At 37.0% G+C, this 11,250-nt stretch overlaps 1 protein-coding gene across 1 annotated transcript in view; it reads left to right on the top strand.

Annotated features, from left to right (window-relative positions):
* Positions 1-556: 556 nt before the first annotated feature.
* CLXN (calaxin) overlaps positions 557-11,250 on the top strand; it is a 15,477-nt gene continuing 4,783 nt past the window's right edge. The window contains exons 1-4 of the mRNA XM_059392844.1: positions 557-728; positions 9,092-9,250; positions 9,974-10,078; positions 10,793-10,944. Of these exons, the coding sequence (XP_059248827.1) occupies positions 671-728; positions 9,092-9,250; positions 9,974-10,078; positions 10,793-10,944 (474 nt within the window). The 5' untranslated portion in view covers positions 557-670. The remainder of the gene's footprint in view (positions 729-9,091; positions 9,251-9,973; positions 10,079-10,792; positions 10,945-11,250) is intronic.

Raw genomic sequence — 11,250 nt, 5'->3', positions numbered from 1 at the left:
ACATCACTCAAATCTTGAGGGTTATCTTGTTCCAGGCTACCTCCAGGCATCATAGCAAAAACATAACCAAAAACGTAGCTCAGCGTTAAAGGCAAGCTCCTCACCCTCCTACACCCTGCAAAACAATGTCGGGTTAACACACCTGCTAATTCTTGAAGCTCCTCCAAGTTTCCCCAGATCTACCTGAAGATCTGAAGCCTCTCTTGGTGCGACGCTCACCATCCAAAATACCCCTCACGCAGCGTGCACAACATATTTTCAGACGACCTTGATTCACAGTGCAGTCCATCGAAGGGGCTGCGAAGCCCAAAGACAGCAACAAAATCAAAATTCCGACTCATCAATTAGAGCAGAATCCGCAAGTATCCCTGACAGGGACTCTCCAAGTGGGACAGTGCGCCCAGACCCAGGAGCCAATAGGTGGCTGGCCCAGGCGTTGCCATGGCCACGTTGTGTGTTAGGGCCGCGCACGCACCCCGCGTGCGCGCCCAGAAGCCAATCGGCAGCCGGCCTAGGCGTTGCCATGGCCACTCTGTGAGTTTAGGGCCCCGCGCGCGCGTGCGCGGAGTGGGGGAGAGTCCGCCCAGCTGCCCCAGACCCAGGGCAAGAAAGGGTCGCGTTAGCCGCGCGACCCTAGACACCCGCCGCTGCCCAATTCCCTACCGCCGGCATGAACCGCAAGAAGCTGCAGAAGTTGACGGACACCTTAATTAAAAATTGCAAGCACTGTAAGTAATAATCAAGTGCTGGATGAGAAGTTTCTGGAAGGGCTTGTGTTCTACCTGGTAAAAGTGTCCGCTGCTCAGCCTGCTTCCCACCTCCAGTTTAAGTGCTCCTGGAGCCCTCTTAATGTCCGCTAAAGAGAAGTCTGGAAGGGAATCTCTGGATGGTTGGCCAGGTACCCATGCTTGCCCATGATCTTAAGGACCAGTATATAGGTATCCAGGCATCTAGTACTACACTCCCACGCATGCACTGACTTGCTTCTCAAACCCTCTTCTTAACTTACCTTTCCATTATAGAAACATTATTTTTATGCTGACACAACATGTGTGGTTTTAGCCTCAGACATAGGTATCAAATATGTATGAAACCCACTGGACTCAAGAAAACTAGCACAACAGGGGTACCTGGGTGGCTCAGTGAGTTAAAGCCTCTGCCTTCGGCTCAGGTCATGATCCCAGGGTCTTGGGATCGAGTCCCGCATGGGGCTCTTTGCTCTGCGGAGAGCCTGCTTCCTCCTCTCTCTCTCTCTGCCTGCCTCTCTGCCTGCTTGTGATTTCTCTCTCTGTCAAATAAATAAAATCTTAAAAAAAAAAAAAAAGAAAAGAAGAGAAAACTAGCACAACAAACATACGCCTGCTTTCTAGCTCTTTTTAGTGCAAATACACTGGCAGTGTCCAAGTTCTGAAAATTTACCAGGAGATCCATAAGGGAAAAATGGTTATCAATAGCTGAAAAGAGTTGAAATGCACAAAACCCTGTACCTCAGAAAAAGGAAATGTGTCTGGAGACCAAAGAGGTCCACAAAGCTAAACACACAGTAAAGAATTTACTCCCAACTCCAGACTTGGGCTTTGCTATTGCCGGTGGGGTTTCAAGGTAAAGGAGACCTTGCAGGTGACAAAATGAGCACTTATTAAAGATATCTGCTCCAATCACACATTGTAAAACATGGTCTTAGAATTTCTAAGAAGTTTCAGATGTTTATACCCACCGTAACTTTTATAGACAGTGCCACTTCACTAAAGGAGAACATCTCACCACTTATTACATTAGATACTAAATACAACTAGAAGGCACTAGATCCTATAAGCTCTAGAACGATGATAAACCCATTCTTCCTTTGCACAATGGAGTCGATATTGGGATTGCGGATTCTCCTATTTTCTCAAGTGGCCATTAGTTTTGCAATCAGCAGCAAAATTTACAAGTTTGCTCATTAGACAGTATCTTTCTCATTAAACATATCTTGGGTTCCTTGACCAAGTACAATTCTGTGTTTCTGTCTAAATACAATTCTAAAGTTACCTATGAAATTCGAAGAGCACATTTTAGAATGTTCAGGCATCCCTCCTGCCAGGTTTTCATTTACCTTTTAATACATTGACCTTTTGACTATTCACAAAATGACTGTGTTTTTCTCAAAATAATTCCATTTCAAGGAAAAGACCAGATCTTCTTAAAACATCTAGTGAACATTTTACAAAAGCAATGCAATATCTGATATACACAATGCTGAATTTGTTTTAGTCTCTGTTCAGTAAGTATGCAATGTGCTGCAGTCATTCTCTGAGCCTGGGTGGCTCAGTAGGTTAAGTGTCTGCCTTTGGCTCAGAGTCCCGCATTGGGCTCCTTGCTCAGCAGGGAGCCTGCTTATCCCTCTCCCTGCTGCTCCCCCTGTTTGGTGTGCTTACTCATTCTCTCCCTTTCTCTGACAAATAAATAAATAAAAATTGAAAAAAAGAAAACCTGGCAGGAAAATAGTCAACTTTTGATTTTTGTCCTTAAGTCAAATTTTTAAAGTGGGCCTTAAAAACCTTGATAATTACTAGTTAAATTCTATAGAAATTGTTACAAATAACAGGCATTATCATTAACAACTTGTTTAAACAGAGAAACTTTCCAATACTATGTTGAACAAGAGCGGTGAGACTGGGCATCCTTGTCATGTTCCTGATCTCAAAGGAAAAGCTGTCAGCTTTTTCCCATTGAGGATGATATTTGCTGTGGATTTTTCATAGATAGATTTTATGAAATTGAGGAATGTTCCCTCTATCCCTATACTTTGAAGCATTTTAATCAGGAACAGATGCTGGATTTTGTCAAATGTTTTTTCTGCATCAATTGAGAGGACCATGTGGTTCTTCTATTTTCTCTTATTGATTTGTTCTATCACATTAATTGATTTGAGAATGTTGAACCACCCTTGCAACCCAGTGACAAATCCCACCTGGTCATTGTGTATAACCATTTTAATGTACTGTTGGATCCTATTAGCTAGGATCTTGTTGAGAATCTTAGCATCCATATTCATCAGGGATATTGGTCTGAAATTCTCCTTTTTGGTAGGGTCTTTGCCTGGTTTGGGGATCAGGGTAATGTTGGCCTCATAAAAAGAGTCTGGAAGTTTTCCTTCTGCTTCAATTTTTTGAAACAGCTTCAGGAGAATAGTATTATTTCTTCTTTGAAAGTTTTGTAGAATTCCCCAAGGAATCTGTCAGGTCCTGGGCTCTTGTTTTTTGGGAGGTTTTTGATCACTGCTCCAATCTTGTTACTAGATATTAGTCTATTCTATTCAGGTTGTCAGTTTCTTCCTGATTTAGTTTTGGAAGTTTATAGTTTTCCAGGAATGCATCCATTTCATCTAGGTATCTTAACTTATTGGCATATAACTGTTGATAATAATTTCTGATGGTTGTTTCTATTTCCTTGGTGTTAGCTGTGATCTCTCCCCTTTCATTCATAATTTTATTAATTTGGGCCTTCTCTCTTTTCTTTTGGCTTAGTTTGGCCAATGGTTTACAGATCCTATTGATTCTTTCAAAATACCAGCTTCTAGTTTCATTGATGCATTCTACTGTATCTCTAGTTTCTATCTCATTGATCTCTACTCTAATCTTGATTATTTACCTTCTTGTGTGTGGGTTTGGCTTAATTTGTTGTTGATTCTCCAATTCTTTAAGGTGTAAAGACAGCTGGTGTATTCTGGATTTTGCAATCTTTTTGAGGGAGGCTTGGATGGCTGTGTATTTCCCCCTAGGACTGCCTTTGCTGTATCCCATAGGATTTGGACTAAAGTATCTTCATTCTAATTGGTTTCCATGAATTGTTTAAGTACTTCTTTGATTTCGTGGTTGATCCAAGCATTCTTAAGCAAGGTGGTCTTTAGCTTCCAGGTGTTTGAATTCCTTCCAAAGTTTTTCTTGTGGTTGAGCTCCAGTTTCAAAGCATTGTGATCTGAGAATATGCAGGGAATAATCTCATTTTTTTGGTACTGGTTGAGCCCTGATTTGTGGCCCAGTATGTGGTCTGTTCTGGAGAAGGTTCCGTGTGCACTTCAGAAGAATGAGTATTCTGTTGTTTTAGGGTGGAATCTTCTGTATATATCTATGAGGTCCATCCAGTCCAATGTGTCATTCAATTCTCTTGTTTGTTTATTGATTTTCTGCTTGGATGATCTGTCTATTACTGAGAGTGGCATGTTAAGATCTCCTACTATTAATGTATGCATATCAATATGACTCTTTATCTTGATTAACAGTTTTCTTATGTAATTGGCTGCTCCCATATTGAGGGCATAAATATTTACAATTGTTAGATCTTCTTGGTTGATAGATCCTTTAAGAATTATGTAGCGTCCTTCTGTATCTCTGACTACAGTCTGTAGCTTAAAATCTAACTTATCTGATATGAGAATCACTACCCCAGCTTTCATAGTATTAGAAGTCCTAGCAACAATCAGACAACAAATCAGACAAAAAACAATCAGACAACAAAGAGAAGTAAAAGGTATTCAAATTGGCAATAAAGAAGTCAAACTCTCTCTTCACAAATGACATGATACTTTATATGGAAAACCCCAAAAGACTTCACTCCCAAACTAATAGAACTCATTCAGCAATTCAGTAATGTGGCAGGATACAAAATCAATGTACAGAAATTAGTTGCTTACTTATACACTAACAATGAAAATACAGAAAGGGAAATTTAAAAATTCCATTTAGTAAATTACATTTACTATAGCATCAAGAACCATAAGATACCTGGGAATAAACCTAACCAAGAGGTAAAGGATCTGCATTTGAGGAACTACAGAACACTCATGAAAGAAATTGAAGAAGACACAAAAAGATGGAAGACCATTCCAGGGTCATGGATCAGAAGAATAAACATTGTTAAAATGTCTATACTACCTAGAGAAATCTATACTTTTAAAGCCATTCTGATCAAAATTCCACCGGTATTCTTCAAAGAGCTGGAACAAACAATCCTAAAATTTGTATGAAACCAGAAGAGAACCCGAATTGCTAAGGAAGTGTTGAAAAAGAAAAATAAAACTGGGGGCATCATGTTGCCTGATTTCAAGCTTTACTACAAAGCTGTGACCACCAAGACAGCATGATACTGGCGTAAAAACAGACACATAGACTAGTGGAACAGAGTAGAGAGCCCATATATTGGCCCCTCAACAATATGGTCAGATAATCTTCGACAAAGCAGTAAAAAATATACAGTGGAAAAAAGCCAGTCTCTTCAATAAATGGTACTGGGAAAATTGGACAGCTATGTGTAGAAGAATGAAACTCGACCATTCTCTTACACCATACACAAGGATAAACTCAAAATGGATAAAAGACCTCAATGTGAGGCAGGAATCCATCAGAATCTTAGAGGAGAACATAGGCAGTAACCTCTTTGACATTGGCCACAGCAACTTCTTTCAAGACACGTCTCCAAAGGCAAAGGAAGCAAAAGTGAAAATGAATTTTGGGGACTTCATCAAGATCAAAGCTCCTGCACAGCAAAGGAAACAGGCAACAAAACAGAGAGGCAACCCACAGAATGGGAGAAGATATTCACAAATGACATTACAGACAAAGGGCTGATATCCAAGACCTATAAAGAACTCCTCAAACTCAACACACACAAAACAGATAATCATGTCAAAAAATGGCAGAAGACATGAACAGACACTTCTCCAATGAAGACATATGAATGGCTAATAGACACATGAAAAAAAGTTCATCATCACTAGCCATCAAGGAGATTCGAATCAAAATCACATTGAGATACCAGATACAAACTTACACCAGTTAGAATGGCCAAAATTAACAAGACAGTAAACAAGAAGTGTTGGAGAGGATGTGGAGAAAGGGGAACCCTCTTACACTGTTGGTGGGAATGCAAGTTGGTGCAGCCACTTTGGAAAACAGTGTGGAGATTCCTTAAGAAATTTAAAATAGTACTACACTGTGACCCTGCAGTTGCACTACTGAGTATTTACCCCAAATATACAGACTGTAGTGAAAAGAAGGGCCATCTGTACCCCAATGTTCATAACAACAATGGCCAGAGTTGCCAAACTGTGGAACAGAACCAAGATGCCCTTCAGCAGACGAATGGTTAAGGAATATGTGGTCCATATATACAATGGAGTATTGTGCCTCCATCAGAAAGGATGAATACCCAACTTTTGTATCCACATGGACAGGACTGGAAGATATTATGCTGAGTGAAATAAGTCAAGCAGAGAGATTCAATTATCATATGGTTTCGTTTATTTGTGGAGCATAAGAAATAACATGGAGGGGACACCTGGGTGACTCAGTGGGTTAAAGCCTCTGCCTTCAGCTCGAGTCATGATCCTAGGATCCTGGGATCAAGCCCTGCATTGGGCTCTCTGCTCAGCAGGGAGCCATTGCCCCTCCTCTCTCTCTGCCCGCCTTTCTGCCTACTTGTCATCTCTGTCTGCCAAATAAATAAAGAAAATCTCTAAAAGAAAAAAAAAAAAGAAATAACACTGAGGACATGGGGAGATGGGAAGGAGAAGAGAGTTGGGGGAAACTGAAGGGGGAGACAAACCATGAGAGACTATGGACTCTGAAAAACAATCTGAGGGTTTTGGAGGTGTGGGGGTTTGGAGGTTGGGTGAGACTGGTGGTGGGCATTATAGAGGGCACATATTTCATGAAACATGGGGTGTGGTGCATAAACAATGAATTCTGGAACACTGAAAAGAAATTTTAAAAATAAATAAAGATTTAAAAATGAAACAAAACAAAGAAACCGAGAAACTTTTCCCTAAACTCAAATTTCCTTTTAGTTGCCAGATGATAATCCCACCAGGATGAAATAAATGGCTAATTTCTGTAGAATCAGAGAAAAAAAAATATCTTAATTGATTGCTCAGCTAATCTACCATTTTACAGATATGGTCTGTAGAAAATCCATTCTTGAATTTCCCTTAATTTCATTTAGTATTTTATTCTGGAAATTAAGAAACATTTCAACAACAACAACAACAATAACAAAACTTTCTTATGGCTAACCTTGGATCCTTTGGGTAATAAATTAAGGTAATATTCTTTAATTTTTATTTTAGCCAAGATGGAAAAATGGCTAATAAACATCCCCACTGCTAACATTTTATATGAATGAACATCATTCTTCATGCAGGCTTTTCTTTAACTAGTAGTAGCTCTCTTATTTTTGGATATTAGTGTGTTTGGTTAAATAAATATAGCATAAAATTTACCATTTTAAGTGTACAACTCTATGGCATTACATACATTCACATTGTTGTGGAGCCATTACCACCATCCATCTTTTCATTTTTCCCAACTGAAACTGTACCCATTAAACTATAACTTCCCATTTTCCCCTTCCCCAGACCATGGCAACCACCATTCTACTATCTGTATCTATGGATCACACCACTCTAAGTACATGATATAAGTGAAATCATACAATATCTGTCCTTTTTTATATAACTTTTTTCATTCAGGAAAATGTCTGCAAGCTTCATCCATCTTGCAGAAGGAGTCAAAATTTCTTTCCTTTTCAAGGCTGAAACATACTCCATTGTATGTATACACTACGTGTTACTTATCTATTCATTCACTGGTGGACACCTAGCTTGATTTCACTTTCAAGGCTTATTGTGAATAACGTTGCTATAAACATTGATATGAAAGTATCAGAGCTCTTGCTTTCAGTTCTTTTAAGTATATATGCAGAAGTAGAATCACTGAGTTACATATATTTCTATGTTTAATTTTATTTTTGAAGAACTGACAAGCCATTTTCTACAGACACTTTTTATTTTTCGGTGTTCCAAGATTCATTGTTTACACACCACACCCAGTGCTCCATGCTATACATGCCCTCCTTAATACCCACCACCGGGCTTACCTAACCCCCCACTAACAGCTTTTTAAAAAACTATAACCATTATATTCTTTTCCAGTATTAACCTAGATTTTTAATAAATCACTTATTTCCCCAAATTTTCAATGTCCCTCCTAAAATGTGATACCCCAAACCAGAAATCATACTTGAGCCTGTCTTGACTTGTAGATGAGCCATGATTTCTCTATTCCTATCTGCTGTTTTCCTTTTTTTTTTTTCTGCAATATAGTCATTTTTTTTCAATTTTTAAAATTTAGTTTATTTAAACCAAAAACAAAACAATTCACCTTTTAAACACACACAGGTTTCATCCTTGTTTTTAGAAGTACTGGACTGTAATTTGTTGTGTTTTGAAATAAAACCTTTCTCATCCTCCACCTATACTTCATATTCAAACTCACATTTATGCCAGGCAATAGTGCTTCCACCTACGTACCTCAAATGAAAATTGGAGCACAAATAATTAGCTCAGGTTTTATAAACACCCTTCATACATTTATGTGTATGGACCAGTAGTCACATCTGTGTGTCTATTTTAAATAAAAATTCCTTTTCTCCAAAATACTACTGAGTACTTGCATGTTAATTTTCACATCATGTATAATAAGAACTATAATTGGTGCTGTAATATGGTTAAATGCTTCTTTACTGGGAAAAAAAATGATTCTGATATCCAAAATCCAGCTTATTCATTTGACTAAGGCTGATGATGTGAAATGAAAATTGTTGCCTAGTGTTCAGGAGTCTGATATCTATTTCCAGGCAGAAGTTAAGCTCTAAATTTCATAAATGCCTATAATCAAAATGCTGGGGAAAAGTTACCATTCTTAAGCATTACCTTGCTTGCTTTGAATTGCACCTTTACTGTCTTTAAAGTTTAGCATCTGGCCCCACAATCATTATTCAGGAAAATTGGCTAATATTGTGACTAAATAATAATGTGACTAAATTTAATATTCAACCCCTGTGTTGAGGTAAGGTTGTTTTTCTTATTTTAGTGGAGAATCCTTTGTAGTGGTCATCCTCTCTTAAGGGTCATGAATCTTAAAACAGGATAGTCTTCTGTCAAAAACTAAATATTTGGTGGCCTTCATGTTATCTATAAACTCATTAATGTAAAATTTAAATAAACTAAAGATTAAAATGTATTTTGTTATATCTTAATTTTATCTTTTCACAGTTAATAAATTTGAAGTAAACTGTCTTATAAATCTTTTTTATAATTTGGTGGGAGAAGTAACAGAGCGGCAAGGTACCACCATTGGGCTAGATCGTAATGCATTTCGAAACATCCTACACGTGACATTTGGAATGACAGATGACATGATTATGGACAGAGGTAAGAAGACATGCAATATTCAAATGTGTCAGATCCACCATAACTGGGAAAAAAATTGGGAGTTTGGACAGTCTTGGTAGGAAGCTTAATGTTCTGAATTCCTAATTTCACTCGAATATAAAAAAATTAATTTGTGTATTCAGAGGGAAGGGTCACAGGGAAGTGATTCTATGTACTCTATTTTGTGTATTTAAGAAAACAACAAAGCCCAGCTTGAATAATTAGCTTTTCCTTACTTTATATCCATAAACCTAAAATATTTCTATTTATACTTAGTAAATATAATAATGAAAAGAACAATTTTAAAAGAACATAAATTTTCTTATATCATCAAAACTATTTCAATAAAAATTAAGTTATAACTTTATCAATTGTATAGTAGCATTTCTTTTCTTGAGTAAGAAAAATATAAAATCACATATTTTATATTAACATATCAACACATTTTGTATATCAATATATTCATATATTAATAATTATTGATTAGTGTATTTAGATACTCAGAATTTAGTTTGTTTCCGTAAAATATGAAAGGAATATGTGAAAGTTTAAATAAAAGAGTTTTTCCAATGTTATATCTTAGTTTCCTTCTTTGTCAAATGAGCATGTCAGACCATCTGATCCTGAAGTTTTATCCACGTTTTAAAAGTGGGTAGCACCAGTGTAAATATATTACTGAGAACAAAAGTGTTGCACAAGTATTATGTTGTACTTCTCTCTTAGTATTCCGAGGTTTTGATAAGGACAACGATGGCTGTGTAAACGTATCAGAGTGGATTTATGGATTATCAGTATTTCTTCGAGGAACTTTGGAAGAAAAAATGAAATGTAAGATTTCAGGTTACCCTATTGCTTTGTACATTAGGATTAACATATCTAAAGAATGTACATCCATGTACATTCCTAGCCAGCCAGTAAACAGTAAACAGTAAATAGTCAACCAGTAAAACAGGTTTGTCTTTCAGTTGGTTGGTTCGAATCTCCATTAGCCTCTTTTATGGAGCAAATTCAAGTCAATGATAAAGATTGAAAAAAATTAATACCAAGGAAAACCAAAAGATTCTGAGGAGTAATTTATGCCAAGCAAGACTGCATAAGCATATACTATACATACTATGTACATATGGATTTATGTATTAATGTGCATAAGGTAAATATTGTTACCTGAATTATTAACCATGGAAGTAGAGAACATTGATTAGAGTGTTCTGATTCTTATTTAATTCTTAATTCACTCTGATGAACTCTGTTTAAGGATCATATTTCAGTCAGTTTTCCAAGAATTTCAAGATGAAATGGTCAAATCATTGTTCCTTAGCATGGTTACTCTTAGCTGAGTGAGTGTAAGGAGCCATTTTCTAAGGGTTGTTGACCATATTCAGCTAGTGTACATTAAGCATTTCCTATGGAAATCAGATTGCACTCAGTCCTGCAATGTTGTCATGAATATTCCCAATACAGACCTCGGCCTTGAACATTTTGTCAGAGCAAATATTTCCTTAGTCATAGTATCAAATACATAATTGGTTGTTTTTTTAAAAGATTGCTTTGAGGTGTTTGATTTGAATGGTGATGGATTCATTTCAAAGGAGGAAATGTTCCATATGTTGAAGAACAGCCTACTCAAACAGCCATCTGAAGAAGACCCTGATGAAGGAATTAAAGATTTGGTTGAAATAACACTTAAAAAAATGGTAAATATGGGAAACTTAGGGTTTTATATTAAAACTTACAGGCCAGAATGGGACACTTGATAAATAATAAAACACTTATCTTGTGCTTTTTAATTATAATGATAAAAGTTCTTTTCAAATTTATTGCCATAGAGTTGCTCATAGTATGTTCTTATAATTGTTTGTATTTCTTTGGTGTTAGTTGTGATCTCTCTTCTTTCATTCATGATTTTATTTATTTGGGTCCTTTCTCTTTTCTTTTTGATAAGTCGGGCCAGGGGTTTATCAATTTTATTAATTCTTTCAAAGAACCAGCTCCTACTTTCG

This window comes from Mustela nigripes, chromosome 3 (assembly GCF_022355385.1).
Source record: "Mustela nigripes isolate SB6536 chromosome 3, MUSNIG.SB6536, whole genome shotgun sequence".
Lineage (NCBI taxonomy): Eukaryota > Metazoa > Chordata > Mammalia > Carnivora > Mustelidae > Mustela > Mustela nigripes.
This window is presented reverse-complemented; position numbering and strand designations above follow the sequence as displayed.